The sequence below is a fragment of the Hippocampus zosterae genome, chromosome 8 (assembly GCF_025434085.1).
Source record: "Hippocampus zosterae strain Florida chromosome 8, ASM2543408v3, whole genome shotgun sequence".
Classification (NCBI taxonomy): Eukaryota; Metazoa; Chordata; class Actinopteri; order Syngnathiformes; family Syngnathidae; genus Hippocampus; species Hippocampus zosterae.
In genome coordinates this window covers 8,021,831-8,049,289 of record NC_067458.1, presented here as the reverse complement: position 1 = coordinate 8,049,289, position 27,459 = coordinate 8,021,831, and the positions used below count along the sequence as shown (strand labels likewise).

The following is a 27,459-nucleotide window of genomic DNA, read 5'->3' as shown; positions in this document are numbered from 1 at the left end:
TTCAACTTGGAAGACTGACGTTTGCGGTGTTTTGTGGAATATTCGCGTCAAAGTAAGTGGCGGTGAAGACAGATGAAGTGGCTCTGAGCGCACGGATCAAAGGTAGCAAGCTGCTCAGTACAAAGCAGCGGAGGATGATAGAATAACAGAAAAATCGAAAAAAGCTAACGGACCTGCGGTGTGTTAAATAAGATGTTCCCCGTCTTGTAAAAACAACGAGTCTGAAGCACCGGGATTCCCTTTGTTCCCACGTGTGGAGGAGGCTCAACTGAGGTAAGCAAGACTCGCTTTGTTTACGCCTCGTAAACTGCGTGCACTTCAGTTGTTAAAAGGCGTTGCTAATTGACAAGCTTACCTTTAAAAATGCAATCGATGGAGAAAAGTTGCACGGCGTTACATTTGAAGAGATTTGAGCTGGATTTGTGTGTGTGTGTTTGTATTTTTGGGCGGGAACAAGTGAGCTGCCGCCTGCTGCTTTCGTGATACAGCAAATATATATTTACTGTCAAACGGCGTCCATATAGTCCGATTTATAGTGATGCCGACAATGTTTTGCAGTACAAATTACATTCTACCTTTAAATCTTTTATGTGGGTGTGTTGTGGCGAAGACTATCTTTGTACATAATATGACATTGTACATTAACCGAACTTCAGGGTCACATTGGCTGTTCATAAACAGTTTAGAAAAATACTTGGGCCTTTTGACCCTGAAAATGGAAATAAATTAGGAGTTCTCTTGTAAATAGACAAAGACCCTGGTGTCAAAACTCGCCAATTCTGGCCTGCAACATAATTTTTTGGAGAGCCCGCTAAAGCAAGTCATGTCTTGTTTATTTTTTTCTTGAAAAATGTAATTTGCCATTTTCATTTTGACACATACATATAGTACATGACATACATTTTTCACCAGACTTGTATGATTTTCACAATAGTAAAGGCCCACTGAGGGAAACCACGACTACGAGCTTGTCACTCCTGTTGAAAGAGATAGCTGTGGTGACTCACCGTGAGTGGCGTTTATATTCGTCTTTATCTCCCTTATTACCATCAGTATTATGGGGAAATGCATCAATGTTACAGTCAAATGTCCATTATAGGGAGATACTGCGGCTGTGTAGGTACTGCCAGTCTCACACTTCTTGTAATTCGTGCTTTTAAAGAATATATCTAACTCATGCACTTTTTTTCCATTAGTTAATCCATCCGTCCATCCGTTTTCTATAGTGCTTATCTTGTTCGGGTCGTGGTTGAGCTGGGGCCGATATCTCAGCTGACTTTTGGACATGGTGCATTAACTGGTGGTGTGCCATTTTATGCCCTTTTTGTTCTTTCTCTTACGCTTGTATCTTTCGTCTTTTATCTTTAGTTCTTTAATTTTTTTCTTTCTTTCGTTTTTCTTTCCTTCTCAATTTTCAACACAGATCAAATTAGAGTTTATATGGTTTGCATGTTATTTTAGTTTTTTTCTATCGTGGGAACAGAGACAGTGTAAATGTCTTGATTGATTTTAACAGTTACAAGGACTTAAGTGGAACATCATCAACCCAAATGCATGTATGTTTGGTTTGTTTATTGAACATAAAATATATACAGAAATAATTTGACACAAAATAAAGTAAATAAAATAGTAAAAAGGAAAGAGAAATCAGTCATCATTCAACAGTTATTATGTTCAAGGGAGGAGGAAGAAGTAAAAAACTTATCTAGTCCTACCCTAGTCCTACCCCGTGTTATGTGTTTATATCTAATAAATCATTTTTATATCAATGTACAGTACATATCATATGTAATGGGAGATGTGAAGTTGTGGCTCTCATATCGGTCTTTATTGTGTGAGAGCTTCGAATGTTAGCATTGCCTTTCTGTCTCAGGCGATTTATTCAAAAATGAAATGTAAAACTAACACTTTGAAAAGAAACAAGTGCCCCACTTCAGTCTTGATTGGTCCATTTCTTGCTCTATATGCATTATTTTTTTTTATACCTATACTCCTTTACTGTCCATTGTCCACTTAAGCTGTGAACAGTGACATCAGCAAATACTTTCGCACCGCATGATGAAGATTACTGGTTTCAGCCTGTCAAGTTGGATTTGACAAATATGACATCAGTGCCTAAATGATGCTCTCGCATTCTGCTCTCCCCTCAGCAGATTCATAATATGTTCACATAAGCTACACTGTCAAACGCAAGGCCTGGGGTCCAGATCTGGCCCGCCACATATTATTTTGTGGCCCAAAATATCAATTTAAACATATCAACTTCGATGGTGCTTGCTAAAATCATCCATCCAGCCATCTATTTTCAGATCTGCTTCATCCTCACGAGGGTCACACGGGGTGCTAGAGCCTATCCCAGCTGTCTACGGGCAGTCGGCGGGGTACACCCTGAACTGGTCTCCAGCCATTCACAGGGCACACAGAGACGAACAACCATCCGTGCTCACACTCACACTCACACTACGGGACAATTTAGAGTGTACCATTAACCTGCCATGCATGTTTTTGGAATGTTGGAGGAAACCGGAAGACCCGGAGAAAACCCATGCAGGCACATGCAAACTCCACACAGGAAGGCCGGAGCCAGAATCGAACCCTGCACCTTTGTACTGTGAGGCTGACGCGCTAAAACTGTTCTTTTTAATGTTGACTGTTACATATTCATGGTGAAGAATTGTCTGTTATACAAATATTATATCCTGTAATTGATAATAATAATAATAATAATAATAATAATACATTTTATTTGTGGGCGCTGCATTAATGTAAGTTAGTGATCTACTACGGTGCGTCCAGGCAGTTCAGGTTATGTCGCCACAGAAGTAATGCAAATTGTTCATAAACTGAGGACCCACTGTCATAACAAAACCCACACAAAGGTAATTCACCGATAAGAACTTGACACTTATAATGGTAATTTTTCATTTACCAAATGTGGTAGTAGTAAATACCCCAAGGAAGTCAACTTTAAATTTTTGTTGATTGAATAATTACATTTTTGTTCAACAATGATGGAATAAGGTGATCACTTGGATGACACTGAGTAATTTTGTGTGTTTCCAGATGCAACAAATGCCCCGCTTCATTTTCATCCAGCTGTATCCGCATCATCGTCACTGGGCTTTTTCAGTGGACTTTCACTTTTCTTATCGATTGAACAATTGCTTGGTCATGCCTAAAACTCTGCAGGCTAAGTAGAATTGACATTCAATGCAGACGGATGTGTGCACATGCATTTTTGACCGAATTGTGGCCATGATTGCAGAATGAGTGGTCATCATGAAACTGTAATTGTAACACCGATAGCCAGGGCACATTTTATCGGAAATGGGTGACTTCTGTTTTTTGTTTTACAACAGGAATGACATTTTATCTGTGTCACATTTCGTCCTGATATGCAGCATTTTTTTCCCAAATTGACTTGCAGCATGTGTGATTTTTATTTAACTTTCAGTTTTTGCTTATGATGATTGTGAACTCAGTGCTGACACATTCATCTGAATTTACAGAATTGTATGTATTTTTCTGCTCAATACTTTTTTCCAGTGCCTTTTTTCAGTTATCTTGTGTTGTCTTTATGGTAAGGATTCATTTTGGATTCACCTGCCCCGTCAGATCTCTCCCAACTGTATGCCCTGGAAAGGTTCTACCTTAAGACCGGTTGCCCTTTTGATCGTGCTCAGTTCGCAACTCTGGTTATGAAGCAGTGTGTATGTAAATAGAGCTGCAGCCTTCTATTCCTACTTGAATGGCTTGGATTAGGAGGCAACAGCAGTCTGATGATTGTTTCAAATGTAGGTTGATCACATGCACATAATCCTTCGCTAACTACGCATGCTGCGCTTGAAGATGGCATGCCTAAGTGCTCATCTTCGGAAAGGGTGGACATAATGTTCACCAAGCATAAGGCTTTGCCTTATCTAAAGTCACTCAGAGTGTGTCACATGGAAACACAAGCTTCACACAATACGAATGTATAAAATTTGTAGAATTAACAGAATGCAAATAAAGCAAGACCAACAAGGCCTGATTCAGTATATTGAGACGTCAAATCCATCTACTCGTTTTCTCCACTGCTATCCTCATTAGGGTCCCGCTAAACATTCGAGTACCGTATTTTCCGCACAATAAGGCCCACCGAAATGTCTTCAATTTTTCTTGTGCGCCCTGTGTATGGTATGTATATATGGTGTCTCCCTCTTCTCATGGGCTCAACACCCATGGGAGGGCCCAAAGGGGTCGGGTGCAGTGTGTGCGGCTTGGGGCAATGCTTGCCTGTATCGTTTTGTATACGTCACTGTGTGTGTTATGCATGTGTCATATATTTTTGTATGGGGCATTTTACATTTGAACGGGTGATTCATGATGAATATTTGTGACAATGTAGACACCTGACTGGGTCTGTATAAGAATATATGTCACGACACGGAATAGTTTTGTTTTCCGTTTGATCGCTGACACACAATGGGATTAATATTGTAAATGTTGCATAGAAATTAGCTAGATACATCTGCTGTATCCTCAAATAAGATAACCTTTATTTGTCCCACATTGGGGAAATTTGCAGTCTACAGCAGCTAAATTGGCGTGGGGGGCAGTAGAGATGTTGTTACCCCTCGGGCTACAGATCTCTTGTCTAAAAACCGTGAAGCAGCAAAGGGTAAGCATATGCATGAATGGCTTATCTGCATGGATAGTGACATTTGAGATTAGTGCATGCTGAAGTCCCAAGTTGTACACGATATGACTGGCTTGATTCTCCGCTGTCTAAAATGAATAGAAAATATCACTCGTGACACCTTGAAAATAATTTAATGAACATGAATTTCAACACGGCAACTCAGTTCCATAACCAGGAATTGTTTGTCTTTTGAAAAGCCAGAACAGAGCTTTAATGTGTTTGCTTGGTCCTGTATCTACCCTTTGCAGTGAGTGTTTCTCTGCTTAGCACAACAGGTGCTCTGATTGAGACGAGTTACTTATCTCGGTGTGCCAGGAAAGAGGAGGTTGGAGAAGTCCAGTCAGGCAGATTGACAAAACAACCAATGTGATCTCATGTCCGCATTTTCCCATTTGACTGTCTGTACCGAACAGTCACAGGACCTGGGGTGAGGCATGTTTTGCTTAGTAGTCAACACAGTTCGTTGTCTATGGCGGACACAACTTTACAGCATGTGATTGAACCCCAGGTGAGTTGTGTATGAATGAATTATTGACCTGCGTTAATTTTATAGAATTATTAGCTAGTTTTTTTTTTTCATTTTTGAACATCAAACTTCCATGCATTGTCTTAAGTAATGCTGAGATATATTATGACCATCATATGTTTTGCCAAACAAAAAAATGCATAGAATGTGTGAAGGTAAGTAGTTAGTATATATTAAATCATTTAAGTATTTAATCCACCTCATCATTTAATCTATCTCGCTATCTGCAGTATTTTTCGGCACACCGGTCACATCAATATAATTTGAGAGAGTGAGGTCCAAAGCTAGAGAAATTGATGGGGAAAAGTACATTGTACTGCCAAAACGCTAGAGAATTCTTTTAAATAATAATGTACATTGAAAAGTAATTTTAACAAATCCTTGCCTCGAAGACAAGTACAGAAGCAACATCAGTTCACAAACCTGAAAATGTCACTGATTTTAACATTGACACACGCTCACAATGTTTATTGACAGTGTATTTTAAAGATTTTAAACTTAAATTAAAATAGAAAGAGGCTAACACAAAATAACATACAAAACAAACAATATTGCCGACAGGTTACCACTTTTTCAATGACACAAGATCCAGCAGTGTCCTATTGAGCAACAGAGGGACAAAACACAGACACAGTCCCAATACAGTATCAATACAGTTTGCCCAATGTGCCGCTTCATGAGGCCTCATCTACCCATCACAAATTATTACATCGGCCATAAAGGTCACGAGAGAAGGGTTATCAGGGATTTTATGGTGACCCCAGTCTGAAAGTTGCAAACCAAAACTGGGAATGGACTCACAAACACCAACAGAACCAACAATGATCTGACAAAGAGAGAGACATCAGGGAGACAACAAGGAACACCAGGACAAGATATGAGTGGCTGAGCTAGCTAATTGGTAGACTGGGACTAATAAGACTAACAAGGGACCAAGCTAAAGACACGAAAACCTAATGTGACAGACACTACTTGGGCGTCACAACGATGACTGGTTAGCATGTCCGCCTCACAGCACAGAGGTCCAGGGTTAGATTCCGGGTTTCTGTCATTCTGTGTGGAGTTTTCATGTGCACCCCGTGCCTGCGTGCGTTTTCTCCATGTATTTTGATTTCCTCTTGCGTTCCAAAAACATGCATGGTAGGTCATGATCTGCAAAACTCTTCATCATTAAGGCTCGTCATGCAAGTTTTCTCACCTTTCCACCCATTACATGCCTCAATTGCATAATTCGCAAGAATAATATGGAACTGATTGACAATTGTTTTTGCTTCTTAACCAGACATGGTATTCAGAAAATACGTAGTAGCAGTGTTTTTGTTCTTTTGGAATTGACAATGAAGTAGATAACAAAACCTCTACAATCTGCCCGGTGTCCCACTGAGCCAGTCAGTCAAAAGGATGCGTAGGCTGAGGTTATCTTCGCTCCATTAAACCGATTCACAACTTAGTCTCCAATGATGCCTGTGACCTTGACATGCACAACAGGCTGGAGCTAAAATGTGACAGGTTTCTTGATAGACTGTGTCATGGCCCCTTAACATGTCTCTCTGTCCAAATTACACACTGTAAAGTGAGTGTGCGTGATAATTACGTGACCTTATGATTTCTGACTGATGGCATTTACAAAGACTACAGTATGTTTGGTGGATAGGCATAAAGAACTTTCTAATACTACATTTTTCCTCATACACTTGAATGCAAGAAAATCAGAATTTAAACAGTATAAGATTAGTTTGCAATGAATATATAGTGCCACTTCGCGCTTCATGTTTTGCGGCTTCATTGTTTCGTGTTTTGCAAATCCATATTGCGGAAAGCTGCATTGTTTTATGTTGATGTTTATGTGGATACCAGCATGTTTAAAATATGAAAACTGGATTTATACTTTAAATATGTGAGACAAAGATTACAACAGTACACTTGCTTAAAACACTACTATATTACCTAAAACAGTAAGTATAATACAGTAATTAACATTAATCCACATTGCCTTCTGAGAGAGGTGAAGAGGCTTGTGTTGGTGGCGTAGAAGGTGGCTCACCCCTGACTCATACAGGCTAGTGATGGGTCCAGCGACACCGATGCATTGACACATGCGCCGGGCTCACAGAGCAAAGCACGTGTCGATGCATGTGCTGCTTCATTACGTCACGTGATTGACACGTGAACTGCATTGACACAGTCCAGGCTTCTAATTGACACACCGGCTGCGTTGACACAGTCCAGGCTGCTAATTGACACATCGACTGTGTTGACACAGTCCAGGCTGCTAATTGACACATCGGCTGCGTTGACACAGTCCAGGCTGCTAATTGACACATGAACTGCACCGGTGCAGTTTAGACCGCATCGGCTGCTTGGCACAGTACAGGCTGCGCCACTTAATCCAGGGGGCGTCGACTCAGTGCAGAGGGCGTTGACGCAGCAAAAGCCCGCCGCACAGTGTTTATAAGGAAGTGGGTTTGGCGACACAATGCCACTTGCCGAAACAAGCCAGACCTCACTCACGGTCGCTTGTCGAAGTTCGTGTCAGTGCAGACTTCGTGTTTGTGCCTTGCCTTCCTTGCCGCTTATGGAGCAGAGACGCAAATCATCCGCCGTGTGGGACCATTTTGATGTCCTGGAGAATAAGGCATTATTTATTTATTTATTCAAATCGCCTTCTGTCGCCGAGAGCCTCTCGGCGAGAGGCACTCGCCGAGTGCCTCTCAGATTATTGACATGTGTTGTACCATTCTAATCCGAATACATTTCAAGGTAACTCTTAGTTACTTATTATTCACATTTCATTACAGGTGAAATGTCGAATTTGCCAAGTCGAATTGTCATACACCAACAGAAGCACCTCCACCATGCTGAGGCATTATCGGGCCAAGCATGAGAATGAAGTTCGCGATACACCCAGTATTACGTCAGGTATACAAACGTTTGCTCATCTTTTCACGGTTGCTATGTTGATGATTTAATTGACAATCAGTAATTATTATTGGTTGACTCTCCACCCCATGTTTGACAATCAAGGTTCCAGGAAGCAGCTGTACTGGAAGGACCAACACACTTCTTTCCCAAACCTCTCCCACCTCGCAAAGGAATTCCTTTGTACGCCAGCCTCATCCGTCCCTTGTGAGCGTGTGTTCTCCACAGCAGGAGAAATCGCTTGTAAAAGACGCAACAGGCTGAAGTTTAAAACATTGGAGCATCTTATTTTTCTCAATAAAAATTTGTGAAATAAAAGCCCACAAGCATCCTCATTCAAATGATCTTCACATTATTTGAACACATTGAATGTTGCAAAATGAATGCATGGATGTGAATGATATTGTATACACTTCATCATCAAATCGATGAATGACCTTATGAAAATGTTTTGGAACAGTTGTAGATGCAAAACCGTGCTGGCAGCTACATAATAGATAATAAAAGAAAAATATCCCAAACCATAGGGATCCTCCCAAAAACTAAGGATGTGCTGAATCCTTATACACCTTATACTTTTATTACTTCCATATTTGACCTATTGTGTGGGAATATGGGGAAATGCCAGTAAAACACTGTTTTAAAACTACAATACAAAGCAATCGGAACAATCACTGGCTCCAAATGGACGGAACCCACAAATCCACTGTTTATCAAATTAAACAATGAAATCTCATGACCTGATTGACTTCAAAATCGCCCAATTAATGTACAAAGCACACAATAATAACCTTTGCCAAAAGATCCAGAAGCTTTTTAAAATTCGAGAAAGTTGTCATAATTTAGGGGGTACTAATCTATACAAAAAAATCCAAAACACAAACGAACATCACACAAAGGAGTGTATCTGTAATAGGTGTAAATCTGTGGAATGATTCTGAAACGGACCAGTAAAATGAGGAACTCTCTTGCTGAGATTAAAAATGAATTCGAGAGTAGTACAAGACAACTACACAAATCAGAATTAAGCTGATAAATTCGATACACTCATGAAATATAGCAATACATCAGAAATCCATTGATGAGATTATTTAATATATTAATGAAATGTAGCATCCATTATGAATATGAGAAAATTGACATATACATGTGCTCTAAAGAGTATGTACTGTATATACAAACCTAATGTTGTAAAACTGTATTAGTACAGCATACATAAGGGTAAAAGCATTTGTTGATATTTAGACTTTCTTTCCTATTTAGAAAAATGATCAATTCATATATAAGAAGGGGTAGGACTCGGGGTAGGTTTTTTGCTTCTTTCTACTCCTTTGAACACATATTTGTGATGATGACTATTTTCTTTTCCTTTTTTTATATCTTACTTTCACCTTTTGCCAATTTATTACCGAATTGTATATTTTATATGTTCAATATACAAAACAATTTATCAGTCAGTTCAGTCTGTTAAGTGGGTTGGCTGCAGGGATCTTGAAGGTCCAGCAGGTGGCAGTGGTCAGTGACACAGTATCAACACAGTGTGTCAGTGTGTCGACACGCCTCATAAGGCCTCATGGACCCATCACTAATACAGGCTTTCAGTTCATTTAGAGCATAGGTGTCAAACTCAGGTCCTGGAGGGCCGCTGCCCTGCATGTTTTCCAAGTCTCCCTGTTGCAACACACCTGATTCAAATGATCAGATCATCAGCAAGGTCTTCGGAAGCCTGACATTGAACCTGTTCATTTGAATCAGGTGTGTTGCAACAGGGAGAATTAGAAAACATTCAGGGCAGCGGCCCTCCAGGACCTGAGTTTGACACCTATGACTTAGAGACTCTTCTTTCTGCTAGAGTCACTGATGGTATAGCTGAAGTTTTTAAATTGGAGAAAACATGGTGATGTATCATGCGATGCCATTCATCTTGTCTACCTATAGGTTGAAATAGGCTTAATGCTTCCTTTTTGTAATCAGGCAGTGGTATTATTTTTTTGGGAAGAAAAAGTCTTGCTGAGCTGACAATTTCGGCTGTCACTTCAGCCTTTGACTGCTTTCTTGTGACCTGTCGAATAAACAGGTGACCGGGTCGGAAAACCTTCAAATTAAGAACATGACCATTTTAGAATGTAAACCCCGGGATAAATGAGGAATCATAAATATTTAAAAAAAAAACACAACTCAGATTACAGGTACATTTATTGAAAATGGGGATTATCTCACGGGGTTACATTTTCCACATGGACAGAGTGAGGTTGTTCTTTATTTGAGTCCTCAGTATAACAAGTGGACAAATTGTCACAATTGTTGTGTAGCTCAACAGGCTGCTGTAACTTGCGGTCACTTGGTGTGGAATTGCTGAGAGCAATTTGGTGTAAATGTACAGTTGAGAAGGCGGGGGAACCTGCCATGTCGTGTTTTCCACACGCAGAACAAAGGAGGAAGGTGTGACTGCTTTTTCCTCACCCGAGCCACCTCATCTAGCTCCTCTCAACGCTAAACAGCATCTGCTCCACTCTGAGTTTATCTGCATGTTTAAATAAATCCACATTCATGCAATATTAGACGCCAACAGAGATTGTAGATTTGTATTGTCATAGCAAAATGAAGTGATGTCATTTGGTTCTGCCATCTTAGCAATCACAGTTGGTCCCTCACGGTCCCCGCAGAGATCCTATCTCTCTGGAATGACCTCCCACTGAACATTCGGCAAGCCTCCTCACTGCCCATCTTTAAAACCCTCCTCAAAACTCACTTGTATTCTTTGGCGTTCGACTCAGCATGACAGATTTGTTCTTGATTTTACTGCTTGGTGCTTTCTACCGCCTTTATTACCGATTCGTCTTACTGTTTATTGTGTATGTTAAATCGCTCCATGTACAGCACTTTGTATGCAGCGATGGCTGTTTGAAAGTGCTCTATAAATACTGTTGACTTAACTTGACTATTGAAAATGAGAGCACTTGCGCTCACACGTATAGTCAATGCAAGCCTACAAATGAAACCCCCGCAAACAAACACATTCCATATTTTTTCCATTTCTGGCAGTCGTGAGCAAAACGGGAGTCCGTCAGTGATGGACTGAGAGGCTAGCCCCCTAATCCTGCCAAAGTGATATTGACAAGCCACGTGTTCAGAATAAGCGTCTTTTCATTTTTTTCTCTGTTTTTGTATTTTGCTTGCAGGTGTGTATGTGAGGTTGCCTGGGTGGTCTGTGGAGCAGTCAATTCACGGAAAGATGAGAAAGAGCCGAAGTGTCTTCACAGTGTCTCCTAACACCGTAAGACATTGGATTATCATAACCTAATATCATCAAACCTCAATGAGAATGCATATTTGAAATGAGTTTTTAATTTAATTTAAAATATACAGTAGCTCAAATCAAGATAAAGGGGCACAATTCAAAGAAAAAATAATTATGGTGGGTGCTTGGGGGGCGAAAAAAAGTACCACACAGTATTGTTCCAACTATGTCACCATTTATTCCACAAAGTGAAACATACAAATGTAAAAGAATAAAGATTGAATCAGGCTTATAAAATGTGAGAATGGTAAGTACACAAGATTCCAGTGATGATGCACAGACACAAGTAAAGCACAAGAGGTAACTTTATCATGTCGTTTAAATGCCGGCACTGCATCAATAAGGTGAAAGAAGACATTAATGAGACATTCATACTCATGTTCTTCTGTTAACCTTGTTGCCTTTTTTAGGCTGGCCCTTCTTAGTGCAAGTACTTGCCCATATTTAATAACTTGAAACTCACTGCACTCAGTTCTTTGATGTATCGTGTGACTCATACATCATAATGGTTTGAGCTCAGAAGATTTGTCCATTTAGTTCTCCCATGAATTTATTTTAATTCTGAATTGGTCTATTGAATCTATTGAATAATGCCTCCCACAAAGCTCTAATGTATAAATTGCTCTAAATAAATCATCATGTTGACAGATGAGCTTATGTTTTCCTTTAATTTAGATTCCTTTAAAAAATAAAACGGAGAGCTCCAGTATTTTTCGAATGTGTGAGTAGCTTTGTGGCTTGATGTGAATAGCACCTGTGCACGTTGTGCTGCACTCTGCTGTGGTTGTAGGTGTCTCATCATGCTGCTCAAATAGTTTAGAGCAGAGAATGTGGGTGTGCATTACTCAGTCACTCACTTCATCTCCTGATGCAAGTTTGAACATTATGTGCTTTTCATTCTGCGTGAGAAACACTTTCTCTTACTTTGTTCATTTGTTTTGAATCAAGACTCTGGCCTCTAACAGCATATAAACAGCGGAATGCACATTTGTGTCCATTTTTGGATCCTCACAATAAAAACAACATCAATTTCCCAACCCTCTGACCTTAATGATATCAGTAACTAATCTAACAATGACACAGAGGGCACACCATGGAGCTACATGCCATGCTAGTACAAAATGTTTGGTTACAGTCATTGGGTGGATGTTTCTATTCATGGTGTGTTTAGGAAAAGCACGGTGCACAGGAAAGGTGAGCATAGTTCCCCACAGCCACAGATGAACATCTCATTTCATGTGGTCCTAATCAGTTTCTTTCATTCCCTCTCGCCCTTTTGCCATCTCTGAACCTCCCTCTCAGAAAGTCCTTCTCCTACCATCTCATACTGCTCTTTCATCGATCTTTGCCCCTCATTCTTCCTGACTAAGAGCCCACTCTCTCAGCAGTTGCTGTTTTCTCATCTCGTCATTTCCTCCCTGCAGCTATGTTGCCTTGGCATCAAAATGGCAAGTGTTTGGAGTGATTACGGCTTTGGTGGGGGTGGGAGAGCCAAAATGTAACCTGAGATCTGACATGGACGCACTCTTTACAATAGTGGGAAATGCATGACGCACTCTTTACAATAGTGGGGGAAATACATTCGATTCGAGGGCATTTCATTGTTCACGCTGTCACGATACATTGTTATTTTACACACACACACACACACACACACACACACACACACACACACACACACACACACACACTGTATGTGATGGAGTGGTACCCTCGCCACACACACACACATTTACACATGAGAGCCCGAGAGAGGGTGTTGTAATTAATTAATACACATTTTCAGGTAACTTAGTTTAAATTGGATAATGTATCGCAGTGATCTCACCTTTAATCATTTCTAATAGTACACTAGGGTGCCATCGGTCTCTTGTTGGGAATCAGTGCACTAGAAAGATCATTAATCAGTCACATGCCCTTTTTGTGCAGCAAGGATATTAAACAGATCAAGCTGTTATAATGTTATGTATTTGTACATTATAACATGCAAGAGTGAAGAGATTTTTGGGTTGTGGTGGGAGAGAACCGGCGACTATCAAATAAGAATGACATTCACTCCATTTGTCTTGTTTTTGTCTCCACCTTTTTCGTCCATTTCACTTTCTGTCAGGTCATTTCAACCTGAGAGAACAGATAAATGACATGACAGTCGCTGGTCATTGAAGTTATTTGAATGCCATCATTCATATCATAGCATAGTGGCAGATGTGTATTGTGGGATTCAGATGGCAACCCTTAAGGTTCCACAGGAACACTACCATCTCCATATTTCTCATCCAACAGTTAATGAGACTTGGCTTTCTTTGCTCTGGAACATTATTTGAAAGTTGTGGGACTCAAATTGTTTAGGGGTAACCCAACTTATGAGCAACTGATCATCCTCTATCTCATGTTTATATGCTCGTCTACATAGTGGCCAAAGACCTAAATAATGAAACTGCCAAATATTGGTTCAGGTAAAACACAGTGCCAGTAGGTAGCCATAGTAGCCAGATAATTAAATGTCCAATGGCAACACTCGACGGCACAGTAGATGGTTAGCACGTACGGCATTCCTGTGTGGAGTCTGCATGTTCTCCCCATGCCTGTGTGGGTTTTCTCTGGCACTCTGGTTTCCTCCCACATTGTAAAAACATGCACGTCAGCTTCAGGGAACACTCTAAATTGTCCCTAGGTGTGATTGTGAGTGTGAAAAGTTGTTCAATTATATGTGCCCTGCGATTGGCTGGCAACCAGTTCAGGGGGTGGCACATGGAATTCACGAGGCCCAAAATATTACGACCCTACAGAGACTACTTCCAGTACTTTGCTCCATATTTTCGAGGATTCTATCTATTGTAATCTATTTGCAAAGCACTGTCGCATGAAGTTGTATTTGGAGTGTCACACCTTTGGAACGTTCACATTGCGAGAATAATAACAGCATGAAACTCTTCAAAGTGTACAGTACATGCTGTCTGCTGGAATTACCATGGTTTTGATTCTGGTCTGTGTGTGTAAAATTGATACATCAAAACAGCATCCTTCCATCTAATTGCTATAGTTATCCACAAACAAGAGAAAGACTCGTAAGACTCAGAGGGCTCTCTATTCTTGGACAGAGCAGCTGCAGTCGAGCATGAAAACTAGAGTACGCTGCTTTTCAAAATGACGTTAGCCTTGGGGAATTTGGTCCAGCTATCTGCACCATGCTGGACAGTCTGGTGCACCTGAAAATTTGGTGGCTGAAAATCGACTAAACTTTACACCTTCTGGAACAATGTCTCGGTATTGGTGCAGGCAGTGTGATGACATTTTGGTCATTTTGATCGAGGTGCAAGCAGACAGATTCTGAACTCTGCAGACATTTGCGGTTGATGTCGTTGTATTTCATTCATAAATATGACACCAGCATCATCTAACCATCAGAATCGTTGTACATATTATCCATCCATCCATCCATTTTCTTCCGCTTACCGCTCATTCCTAACCTGGAGAGGGCACCCCACCTTTTTCCAACTGAGGACCATGGTTTCAGATTTGAAGCTGCTGATTTTCATCCCAACCGCTACACTGTTCCTATGCCTTCGAGTGGTGATTATGAGCAGGTACCAATTGTAACCTAAAAAAACAAATTGACACGTGCATTCGCCAACACACACTCAAATCAACAACTACTTTGTGAGTTCTGCAAAGCCATTATGAAACGAAGATAACACTACAAGCATACGGTAGTTAACTTCTGACGGAACGAAAAAGGAGACAAGCAAGACTTCTAAGGATATTTAGCCCTGTGCGGCTGTGAGCCTTTTTGTTGAATCAATTGTCTTCATAACTTTTGCCTTTCATTTATTGCTTTTTAATGCCATTTGTATTCATAGGTTTCATGTCCGTGTTTGCGACAAGTTCTCATTGTTATAGCTGTAGCGGTTGTGAAGGCTCTATTGTATTATATTTCCTGTACCGTACCACCAGCGCCTTATAGTGCAGAAACTATGGTTTGTAATATTTATCCTACTTCTCTAAAAATAGAGATATTATGAAATATCCAACTTTTTATATATATTTTTGTCTTGTTCAAGATAACGTGGTGGCACACAACTAACAGCTGGTGTGAGGTGAGGTGAGGTTGTAAATTCTTTATTGACCAGCAAATGGTCGTTTCAAATGCAGGTTCATTTATTCACTGACTGTAAATACCGTGATACAAGAAATGTGCGTAGTAAAAAACAATGAACACTTTATAAAAACTGTGTGTTAAAAAGTATTCGCCTTATGCATGGTTTCCCTGCTTGAATGTTCAAACAAGTATCAGACAAAGATAACCCGAGTAAGTCCCAGTCGTTTGGTACATAAGCACAAAGAGCACCCTGTGGTCCACTTCACAGGTCTCCCTCTCTAATTCTCCATCACCAGGTCAATGTTTATTTCAAACCCCAAAATTAATAACAGCAACAATAAAATAAAGACATTAGTTGTCAAGTACATCTGTACTCTTACACAGGACTGCAGCGCCCCTTAGTGTAAAGACTCATGATACACCAATGGAAAAAAAAATACTGGAACTTGAGTCATGAAACTCTTTATGATGTCCACAGATACAACGTTCCAAATTGCTCCTTTAAAATTTTCATTTTAATCCCACTGAATGCAATATCACATTTTTGTAACATTCCCAACACCATAATGGCCTCATTGCTTCATCTCTCTTTTTAGGATGTGAAAGAGCTGTCAGGTAGTTGCTTCAGCGAGTCGTTCACGTCCCCGCCATGCACGCTGGGGGTCGACTTGCGCAGAGGCCGGAGGCGTTTATCTGGCAACTTGCAGTTGCCACCATTGTCGTGGCGTCAGGGGGAGAGGGCTCGGACACCTGACGATGAGGTCAGGTCTCGACCCACATCTTTACCATTTGGAGCCCCTCCCAGGATAGACATCACGCCGGTTGACCCTGATTGGTGAGTACATTTTGTAAGATTGTAATAAGCAATGTTTTGTGACAGAACAAAAAAAAAAAAAATGTGTGTGTGTGGGGGGGGGCAATGGTGGGGACAGGAACACAGTGCATATTCATAGCCAATTCTGTACAAAGCCGACCATCTTGTCTAATCCAATTTTGAGTTTTTATATTCTGGCTGCTTTGACTGCATGTACCTACGAATGTTTAGCAAAACACAATGATTGAAGTGTTCCCCAAATAAGAGCCATCCATTCATTTTCCAATGACAATCAAGTTAGATATATGTAGGCCATTACACCATACGTTACCTTTATTCTTCTAATTAGATGGGTCTGACTCCGCTGGATTATAACCAATAATCACTTTGTGCATGTGTGAGCGACCTGAAATATTGTAGGGCAACGTTATACTGGACTTTCATTGTTTATGAAGATCTGTTTGAGTAATGAGCCTCAACTGATGGTTTGTTTCTCAGGAGTATATTTTTGCATCACAAAGGAATTTACAGATTTTTAAAAAAACTAGTTTTAAAAAAGTCGGCGATAACGATGCGCTGATTGGCTCCTCTGAATTTAAGGTGTGCCCATACATCAGCGTCACGCATTCAAAATGGATGATTGTGTCAGGAAACAGACGCATGCGCGACGCCCCAGTGTGCTCACAGCTTCAGCACAGGAGAGCCACACACAGACATTAGGGCTGTTCACACGGCAAGATTTGGTCCGGTGCTGCGCCGGGGCTGCCCCAGTAGAGCGTTCACACGTGCAAATTAGCTCCGGCGTTGCCCCGGATAAGAGCTTATACCGGACCAAATTTGCTCTCGAGCAAATGCTCGTTTGCGAAGCAGCACCGGTGTAAATGTGCACGTGTGAACGCAACTGGATTAAATTTGCTCCAGAGCAAATGCTTGTGAAGAGTACGTATGGTGAGAATGCGTTGCTTTCGTGCTCTGTCGGACTTCCGTAATGTGTTGATTTATAACGACACAAGACTTCACTAGTAACATCTTTCCTTGTGTAGGAGACTGGACTGTCTCTGAGTTGTTTGTTCCTTTGTTGTTTGTTCACAACCCCCCGCCCCCCATAGAATTTATTATGTGATATCCTCTCTTCATTTTCTGTTTGGCGCATTAGTGTTTGCTTTTCTCAGTGTCATTGAAGTCATCGTTCATTTACGTTTTCTTGGGCGGTCACTCTCGAGCAGAAGGCACGGAAACCGAGAAGGAGAAGGACGTGCCGGTCCAGTAGTCGCTTGAGTTGTGTATAAACAGTACGTTTTAAAAAGAACCAACACGACAGCTCGTTTGTTTTCTGTCGTTTTGCTCCGCTGCAGAAACTGCTGTGTGAACGCAAGCGGGGCACCCCCGACACAGTGTCGGGGCACAGTGGACCGACAGCATTTCTCGTTGAGGACCACTGGTATATACGATATTTGGCATAGAGAGGTAACTCAACATGCAATCGTGAGATTAATACATGTCCCGTGTAGAAAAGGGTGTTTGAAAATCACAATAGCACCACGCAACGTTTTGTAAAAAATGTAAATGTGCCAATAAACCACCTCTCTTCAGTGTTTGACAAAAAAACGATGTGAAAGCATTGCTGAAGAGAATGAGAAGAGGGCATTGAAAAGTGTTCTTTGAGCAAAGCAATGTTGTCCTGTTCTGACAAAAATTCTGCTATGGCGATGCCATTTTTGGAGGACATTGACTGCCCCCATCTCAAGGATAATGACAATTTTTCTTGAGCGGAATCCAATTAACTTTACATACATTGTTAAAATAGTGCTTTTATTCCAGTTGCAGTGTCAGTTTCTTCCACAAGAGAGCAGTGAAAACATAGGACTCAATTTGTATCATCATCACCATCATCTTAAAAAATAAACATAAAAAAATACTCAACGCATATCTACATTCTAAAAGGGTTTGGAATGAAGAAGATGTAATAATAATAAGTCAAGGAAAAGAAGTCTTTTTTTCCTGCTCTTCTCATTCTACAGTGCAATTCATTGACTCAGGTCCTTTGAGGATCTGCTGACGCCTTCACATCTGTCATTGCTTCTTTTTGTCAAATGCAGCTCAGTCAGTTTGTAGTGGCAGGTAAGGTGTATATCCGAGGTGAGCAATTCTCCAATCCTGAAGGGCCGCTATCCTGCATATTTTCCATCTCTCCCTGCTGCAACACACCTGATTCAAATGCAGGATAGCAGCCCTCCAGGACTAGAATTGCCCACCCCTGGTGTACGTATATCAATCTCTGGCAGACATTTTGGGCGTTTACCCTTGTGATCATCTTCTATTTTCAGAGATACTGAGATACAGCATGTCTCCTTCAGTTTTCTCTAGTGTTAAGACCTTCGTCAACACTGAGACTCCCAAGTGAAACTGTAGTTGTGTGTCGTGTGTGTATGTGTGTGTGAGTGTAGCAGACAAGTCAGCTGTGTTCTCCCCCACAACAGTGCATAATGGCGCAAATACCTCTTCTAAAAGACTAAAACACCCATGCGCTGAACTCACCCTGAGCACAAAAATAGAACTCTACATGTTATTGTAAGGGCGGCCCAGTAGTCCAGTGGTTAGCGCGTCAACCTCACAGTGCGGATGCGGCGGGTTCAATTTTAGCTCCGGCCTCCCTGTGTGGAGTTTGCATGTTCTCCTTGGGCCTGCGTGGGTTTTCTCCTGGTACTGGCAAGCTGATTGAACACTGTAAATTGCCCCTCGGTGTGAGTGTGAGCGTGGATGGTTGTACGTCTGTCTGTGCCCTGCGATTGGCTGGCAACCAGTTCAAAGTGTCCCCCCGCCTACTGCCCGAAGACGGTTGGGATAGGCTCCAGCACCCTCCTCGACCCTTGTGAGGATAAGCGGATCGGAAAATGGATGGATGCATCTTCACCCTCTCCCTCTCTTCACTCTCTTACTCCACAAACCTTTGTTTATCAATCAATGAATGTCTTCTAATCTGGGCCACAATGCACTGTTGTTTGCCCTCACAAGCGAGGGCTGTGAAATGAAAGAGGGAGTTAAAAAGAGAGGAGCTTATGTAACAACGCTACATTAAGGTCTCTCATCTCAGGACATTAGCCCAACACAGAGACATCCCACCCCCATCACCTAAATCTGACTCACTCTTGGACATGCAAGATCCACTTCCCCCCTGGCACTGAACACCGCCCCCCCCTTACATATTCTTCTTGTTGCAAAGGTCTTATTGTGAGATGCTATTTAAATTTGAGTTATTTTGTGGTATGATCCAAGTGTCTTTGCGGTTACTTTATCCTGCTCAGAATATTATTATCTTTTTATGGTCTTGGACTTATCTTTATATGTATACATTACGGTAGTTGACATGTTGAGCTTCTTTGTGACCCGATGGCAATTATTTGCCATAAAAAAAAAGCACACTTCAAGACCTATTTTTGTAGTCTCTATTTTAACTGAACTGAGCGCAAGAGAGAAATGTTGATGCAACAGTGTTGATGAATACATTGTTTTCATGTGTTCCTTAAAGCGGTGTCAATCTTTTTCGAGCCAAACCTGAAAACGTGAAAAAAAAGCTTATTTAAGCGTAGTTTATATTTTTACAGTTATATGTTTACTGTACACATTCTTTTAACATTGAAAATTGACCCAATATACATTGAATAGGAATCAAATCAACATCAGTCCAATATTTGGTGCATTCGTTTTAATGGCAAGTAAAATATAGTCAATTAGAACTTTGACTTGCTCAGGGTCAGATTTTTTTCTGTGTGACAGCCGGTTCTTCTTCTCCCGGTCGTTTGCGCTCTCCCGCAATAATGTTCCAATCCCTTTTCCCATCTTGAGTCTTTGTATAATTCCAACATCATTTAAATGACTTTTCTGCTTAATGTGTCGCTTGGGGTAGTTCAGCTTCCATTTTGTCAGTATTTTTCCATCGGAAAATTTGCTTACAGCTTAAACTTTGCTGCATGTTTTGCAGAACAGATCTTTGTCACTCGAAAAAGAAACTATCTTACCCAGTTTCACTGCTTGTTCTTCTATTTGCACATACGCTGACAGCCATTCCAACTTAAAAGAACCACAGTTCATTCTTGTTTTAGTTTGGGGAGTCGACATATAACGTTCACTGCCCGGTCATTTCGCCATGATAAAGGATTAGCATTAGCGTCACTTATCACACTGTTATTTTTATGGAGCATAGAACATGCACTAGTACTGTCAATGCTGTGATCGGCTGCATAGCGTCACTGCATCGTCTCGTGTGATTGACTAGACACCTGTCACTCACTGAATTGAAAAGTTATATATCTACCGTATTTTCACGACCATTCGGCGCACCGTATTGTTGGGCGCAGTCTCATTAATGGGTGCTATTTCTGTACTTGACACATAGACAAAACGCACTGTATTATTGGGCGCAGTTTTACAGTGGCAAAACATACGCCAGCTTAAACATACGGCATGCATGCACGCTAAAAACACGTTAGCTTGAAGCATACGGTAGCATGCCAAGACATACAGATACAAGCTAAAAACACATTTTTAAAAAGGCAACGGAAGCAAAACTGAGTTCCGTTGTCTTTTATTTAGCCATCGTACAATGTACTCACGGTTTTCGGTCAATCATCACCCAGAAATCCATCAAAGTCCTCATCCTCTGTATCACAATCGGACAATTGTGCAAGTACCGGTAATCCATCAAAAACGCCGCGTTCCCTTTCGTTGTCAAGAGTCACTCTCATTGCCATGTGGCTCCACAGAAATGATGCCGCTTTGCCAAAAACTTGAACAACGGACAGTGCAAGCAGGCACGTTCGTCCAAGCAGTCACAATCCATTCGCAAATTGTGGCGTAACTCGCCCAGCGCTGCCTCTCACTCTTTGTAAAGTTGTGTTTGCCATCGATCATCCATTGTTCCCATGCCGTTCGCAACTTTACTTTGAACGCCCAGTTGATACCGATGTCCAGCGAGCGGTTGGAGTTCTTTAGTCAAGCCTCTGGGAATAACGGAAAGCTCAGAGTTCATTTTCCCTACTTGGTTTTTCACCGCTGCTGTGAGATGGGCACGCATGCCAAAAGCATAACCGATGGCTTGAAGTTTGAACTGAGCTTCGTAGGCGTGTCTCTTTGTAGAATTTATTTTCGGGGGTTCTTAGAAACCAAAACCGAAGTTGTTTTGCAACAATGCACATAGCCACAGTCTATACAGGTGTTGGTACCTGCTTGCGGCGTCCACTTACACGCCCACCCTTCACTCATTGGCGGACTTCTCCCCCGCATGCCTGTCCTCTCTCACGTCTGCCTTCTCTCTCTCTTCATATAGGTATATATATACACGCCCACCCTTCACTGATTGGCCGACTTCTTTGCCGCATGCCTGTCCACTGTCACTTCCGCCTTTTCTCTATATAAATAGCGTGTCGGCTGTCAGTCAGGTTTTGGAACTCAGCGCATACAGAAGACGCTCTGCATCATAAAAATTTAAGACTTTTAATGACGCCTTATAGTCGTGAAAATACGGTATATCTAATTCATTTGCAGTGCGTTCACTGCGCTGGATATGTTTTCTTGTGCGCTTGAGTGTGTGCGACCAGTGCGCACTTGCGCAGCTTAGAGGGAACATTGGTGCCGTTGCATCTCCATTAAACGTCAATCAAAAGGAAAGATGCCTTTCATTGTATTGCCTAGCATCAGAAACTTTGCTTGTCTCAAAGCATAAGGCAATTTCCTAGCTGATGCTGCTGCTCCCTACCGGTACGGAAGAGTACCGTATTTTTCGGATTATAAATCTTTTTTTTTTCATAGTTTGGCCGGGGGTGCGGTTTATACTCTGGTGCGACTTATGTGTGAAATTATTAACACATTATTATATCATTTCACATGTTATTTTCACATTAAACCGCAAGAGGGCGCTCTAGGTCCGTGTTGATAAGTCGACAATGAATCAGAATCACCTTTATTGTCATTGTATTGCATTCAATGACATTTGGGTGACACTCCTTTGTGCATTTTGAAAAAACTAAAATAAAATAAATGCAAAATTCAACAACACACAACAGCAGCAGCAGTAGTGGTGTATGAGTGACGTAAACGATGTAGAATAGGAAGCGCCACATCTTCTACCTCCAGAGTTGGCAAACTTGTTTCAAACAGTCACCGAGGATGACGATCTCATTGGATTTAGTGATTTGGAGAGACACTGATGGTTTGGTAAATTTGTTAGCATGTTCTTTACGCAATAGTTATCTCAGTCTTAAAATGTTACGTGAACATACCAGGCACTTTCGTTGTTTATGCGTCACGTAACGTTAGCTTGTAACATTCTTATTCAGCCTGTTGTTCTGTATTTTCATTTTTATTTGCCTTTCAAGATGACATGTCTGTTCTTGGGATTGGATTGTATCACATAAATTTCCCCCAAAATGCGACTTATACTTCAGTACGACTTGTGTATGGTTTTTTTCTTCTTTATTTTATGGCTGGTGCGACTTATACGAAGGAGCGACTTATGTCTGGAAAATACGGTACTACATGATCACTCTTCCAGGCGATCGACCGCACAGGCATACATGTTGGATAATTTCCCGCGGCACAGCTGACAATATCTTGCGGCACCGGGTTTGAAAAACACTATCTTAAAGGACTTTTATGTATGTTTCTCTAAATCAGCTAACCAACTGAGCATTAAGAGTGTTTCAGTTCCAGATAGCCATTAAGCTGTTTGCCTTAATCGCTTGTGCAAATATATTTTTTTCTTGGCCTCCTCTTGCTGCTTCCCTGCCTCGCGAAAGGTCACAACATCATCAGAATTACCGCAAATCCCTTCTATAGGAAAAAATAATTAAATAAGTCAGACAACCTGTTACCGAGCATGCCAGCTTGTCGTCACTCCTGCAGCCAGCCAATCATTTCAAGCCGGGGCGTGGCTTTTGCCCACTGCATGCCTGCTCGCAGCCCCCAGTTGTGTGTATCCTGAATGAAAGAGCAAGTGAAGCGTTTCCCTGCATGTTGTGCTGCGCTCGCCTCTCTGCTTGCGAAAGTGACGTGCAATCTGACTCGGGGGTCTGCATAGTTGGAGTTGCTGTGCGCCACACCGAGAGTGCCTTCGGGGAGGTCTGCACTGTTTTCCCCACCGAGGAGCTCAGTCATGCGGGAGTTGATGAAGAGAGCACAGCAAGACAGGAGGAGGCAATTTTAAACCCCTCTGAATCTTTCATAAGGGAGCTCTCCAGCATCAAACTGCGTGGATGGACTGCAAGAAAGAGTTGGTCCTGGGATGCGCTTTTAGCCGGAGCAAAGAGTGACACAGAAACACAGCCAGAACCAACTTATGACTCATCTCGACCAGGAGTGCAAGAAGCCCCGAATTCTTCTTTTCTCCAAGGAGCTGGATGTAATCCCGCTGTGTGTAAACACCTCTTGAGATCCTTAGATGAAAGGGCGACCAGCAGAAAAGCACAGTGCAGCAGAGAATGGGAGTGGACGTGACTGCTGTCTGGCTCATCCCTAAACCTTCTTAAAAACGGCGCAGAGGCAAATAAACTCCAAACAACGCAGAAGGTGTGTTCCGCATTTCTGGTTTACGACTTACCTCACTGAATCAAATCAAGAGGGAGACTTTCGATGAGAAGCTGACTTTGAACGGAAATTGGCTGAATTTAAAAGTCATCCAGCCCACGGGGATGTCCTCAAACGAGCTGAGTGTTGAGATGGACTCCTGCATTCGGACATTCAAGGAGCACATGCATCTGGAACTGGAACCCCCCAAGGCCCTTGGTGTGGTGGGAGGGAAAAGAGGCGCCACATCCCCTAAACTTTCCCCACGGAGCTCCCCGCGGCTCTTCCGCAAGCTGGTGGTCAACAAGAGCATCAGACAGAGGCGGCGCTTTACTGTAGCTCACACCTGGTAAGGCCGTTGGGAGCTTGGGAGGGTGATGCACGGGAAAGGTGAAACGAGGTTGGGATGGAGCGAATGCCGTATTGGGAGTAGTGGACAAAATGTGCTGTGTGGGAAGGCTGGGACGTGAATATAGTGAAGGATGATAGAGAGGAAGACAAAATGACAGGGGAATAGGGTATAATTGAGAAAGATAGCCCGCAGAGATTGTATGGAGAAACAAAGATAAGAGGGCCGAAAAACAAACGAAAGGGATGAAGCATGGAGTCACAGCGGGAGAGAAATGGAGCAAATGTAATTCCACTGACTGAAGAAGTCAAGAAAAATGGACTAAAGAATGCTTCATAAAACAGCTACATTCAATTTCCAATACATTTCTTGTCAAAAAGGGAGGCCAAACTATTTTAAAAAATGACAAATGACAGTTGATTTGCCAATCGACAAATCAACGGAATCGAATAAAAATCACACAGAGGCTTCCCTGTCCCCTATTTGGATCTTCATTTGCTCTTTACCACGGTACATTTTTTTCCCTCATGTGCAGGAATCACTTTTGGGTGATTGCATTTTTTTTTTTGGCATCTGCTGCATTTTAGGCAGGGACGTGCGGTCAGGGGAGGCAGGTGAGGCAGAGCCGCACCTCTGTATGCGCATTGCATTGCGCAATCATCACAAACTGGGTTGATCCATGCAACTGACAAGTGCTGCTTGCCGTACATCTGCACGTCGCCAATATAATGTTTGCAGATACATTTATTTGACCTGCTTTTCCTAAGTCTGGCTAATGTTTTTAAACCATTAAAGTTGAATGTTTTTTAAGTGACATATTTAGATTTGCTGATACAATACAATACAATACAATACATGCTGATTTATATAGCGCTTTCACAACAGCGGCAGCTGTAACAAAGCGCTTTACAAAACAGTTAACATAAAGTAAAATAATAAACACAACACATAACATAAAACACGGACAGTCGTGCAGTCCTAACCACTTTTCCGTCACACGCTTTGTTGTTTGAAGCGGTTTGAGATGAAAGAGGAGAGAATCAAAGTGTCCTTTAACCAGTGGATCAGAGACGTCATGCTCAAAATGTGCACACGTCGGCTACAAGCTAAGTTTCAAAGTCAACAAGAAGCTGTAGCATCCATTGACGAAAAAAGAGATTGGTTCACTTCTCCTGTCCCATGGAAATCCATTTCAATTCCAAGCGGCAACTCACGGTTCCAAATACGCATCGGCGCTCTTCGCCAACGCTCCTCTCTCCTCATCCTCAACTTCAGCGGCCATCCATCCAGCCGCACCAACGCCAACTGTCCAACATGATGGGAAATAAAACCGCAGTGAAGGGGCACAGCTTGCAGCAGATCGTTCTCTGCCGCAATCAAGAGGGCGTACGTGAGCAAACAGGTATGTTGCGCTGTTCTTCTGCGCAGAGGCGCCAGGCGAGTCAAGTGCGATCCTTTTTTAAATTTGCTACGTCGGACTGCCAAAATGGAATAAAAGGATTATATATCGAAGCTTAAAAACTTCTCAAAACTGGACTTTCAGTCAAAAGTGGACGTGATTAACACAGGTAGACCAACGCCGGAGCGAAAAGGTTTGCTTCAAACTACGGGACAGCACGGGCAACTTTTCAAACGGAGTGGTACAGCCGAAAAGAACGGTGATGTGGCTGTCCTTCGAAAACCTGTCTTTACTGTTTTCTCAACTTGTGACAATGTCTGGACTAACACGGGATATTGTGACATCAAAAGCGCAAGGATCGATTTGGCATTGAACGAACAGCGAAGTCTCAAGGTTAGCATCCGCAATGCCAGGGTAAAGCAAAACCGAGAGATTGTGAAAGACCTCATTCATGCAACCTGCTTTTTCACGAAACGGGAGTTGGCATTTCGTGGTCACGACGAGAGGGCAAGCTCTTCATATAATCGTGGCGATTATGTAGAACTATTACATGCCTTTGCTGAGAAAGATGAGAGGTTAGCTAGACATTTGGACTCATCCACTGTGTTTTCTGGCTTGTCCAATAGAATACAGAACGACATAATTGAAGCTTTCGGTGATGTGATAATAAATGATCTAAAAAGGGAGATCAATGCTGCCCCGTTTGTTGCCATAGAGTTGGACGAGACTACGGATATCACAAAGCACAGATCTCTGTTATTTTGCGCTATGTAGCCAAAAGTGAAGTGGACTGTGGTGATGGAAGCATTTTTAGGATTTGATGTCGTAAGTGATGATAGGCGAGCCCCTGCTGTAGTTGCGTATGTCTTGGAGTCTTGGAAGTGTTGGAGAAAACAGCTGTGTTAAAAAACTAGTAGCGCAAACATATGATCCCGATCGCTGGGACAATGATACTCAAAAGACTTTAACACACTGTGTGAGCGATTTAAGCAGAAATGCAGCACACTTGACCGAAACGACAGTGGAAGAAATCAGTCGTTCAGACATGAAATAAAACAAATGTTCGACAAGATTATGGACAACATCAGTGTTCAAATGAAAGCTAGGTTTGATCATTTTGTGAGCTAGCTTTCCTCGGTTTGGTCGACTGTACACAATTTAATGAGATGTCACCAAACTGACACCAAACTGCACAGCCTGTCAAACAAAAAAAATCCTTTCTGAATTCTGATTGTAATTTCCCCATTACGGTACAAATAAAGGATATCTTAAAATCTTATAACAAAATAGATTAGTCTAAGAAAAATACAATAGAATATTGAACCCTGGAGAACCCACGGGGTCAAATTTTGGATATGAAATAACCAGTAGCCAATTGAATAAGCTACTGTTTTTGGTTGATATATTTGTAAATCTGACACTAAAGGAGTCGGTACCTCACCGCACGCGACTGTTTTTGGTCACCAGATATCGATGGCAAACCCACATCATACCTTTGAAACTATCCCCTTATAACATTGATGCTGTGCAAAAGCCATAATTTGTCTCAGCATCTACTCCTTCCATCCCCACATCTTTATGAATGAATCGCTTTGCGGTTTTCTATTTTGGGCATTTTCACCCCACCCCCCTTATGCTCTCCCCCATGTTTTATTTCTGCAGTTAGCTGCCACCGGTGAATGTGAAGGGAGTATTTTGCTGTGTTATGCAATGTATGGATTAGTGGCATAGGATGATGTGTGTGTGTGTGTGTGTGTGTGTGTGTGTGTGCGTGCGTGTGTGTGTGTGTGTGTGTGTGTGTGAGAGAGGGA

The 27,459-nt window shown here is 41.8% G+C and overlaps 1 protein-coding gene across 3 annotated transcripts in view; it reads left to right on the top strand.

Annotated features, from left to right (window-relative positions):
* The window catches only part of pde4ba (phosphodiesterase 4B, cAMP-specific a), a 176,392-nt gene continuing 148,933 nt past the window's right edge, over positions 1–27,459 (top strand). The window contains exons 1-4 of one of the 3 annotated variants that reach the window (XM_052073391.1): positions 8–102; positions 193–273; positions 11,309–11,403; positions 16,123–16,361. In XM_052073391.1, coding sequence (XP_051929351.1) covers positions 11,362–11,403; positions 16,123–16,361 — 281 coding nt within the window. In that variant the 5' untranslated portion in view covers positions 8–102; positions 193–273; positions 11,309–11,361. Of the gene's footprint in view, positions 274–11,308; positions 11,404–16,122; positions 16,362–23,312; positions 24,250–27,459 lie in introns of those variants that run through there. The other 2 variants (XM_052073390.1, XM_052073393.1) reach the window with 2 other exon arrangements.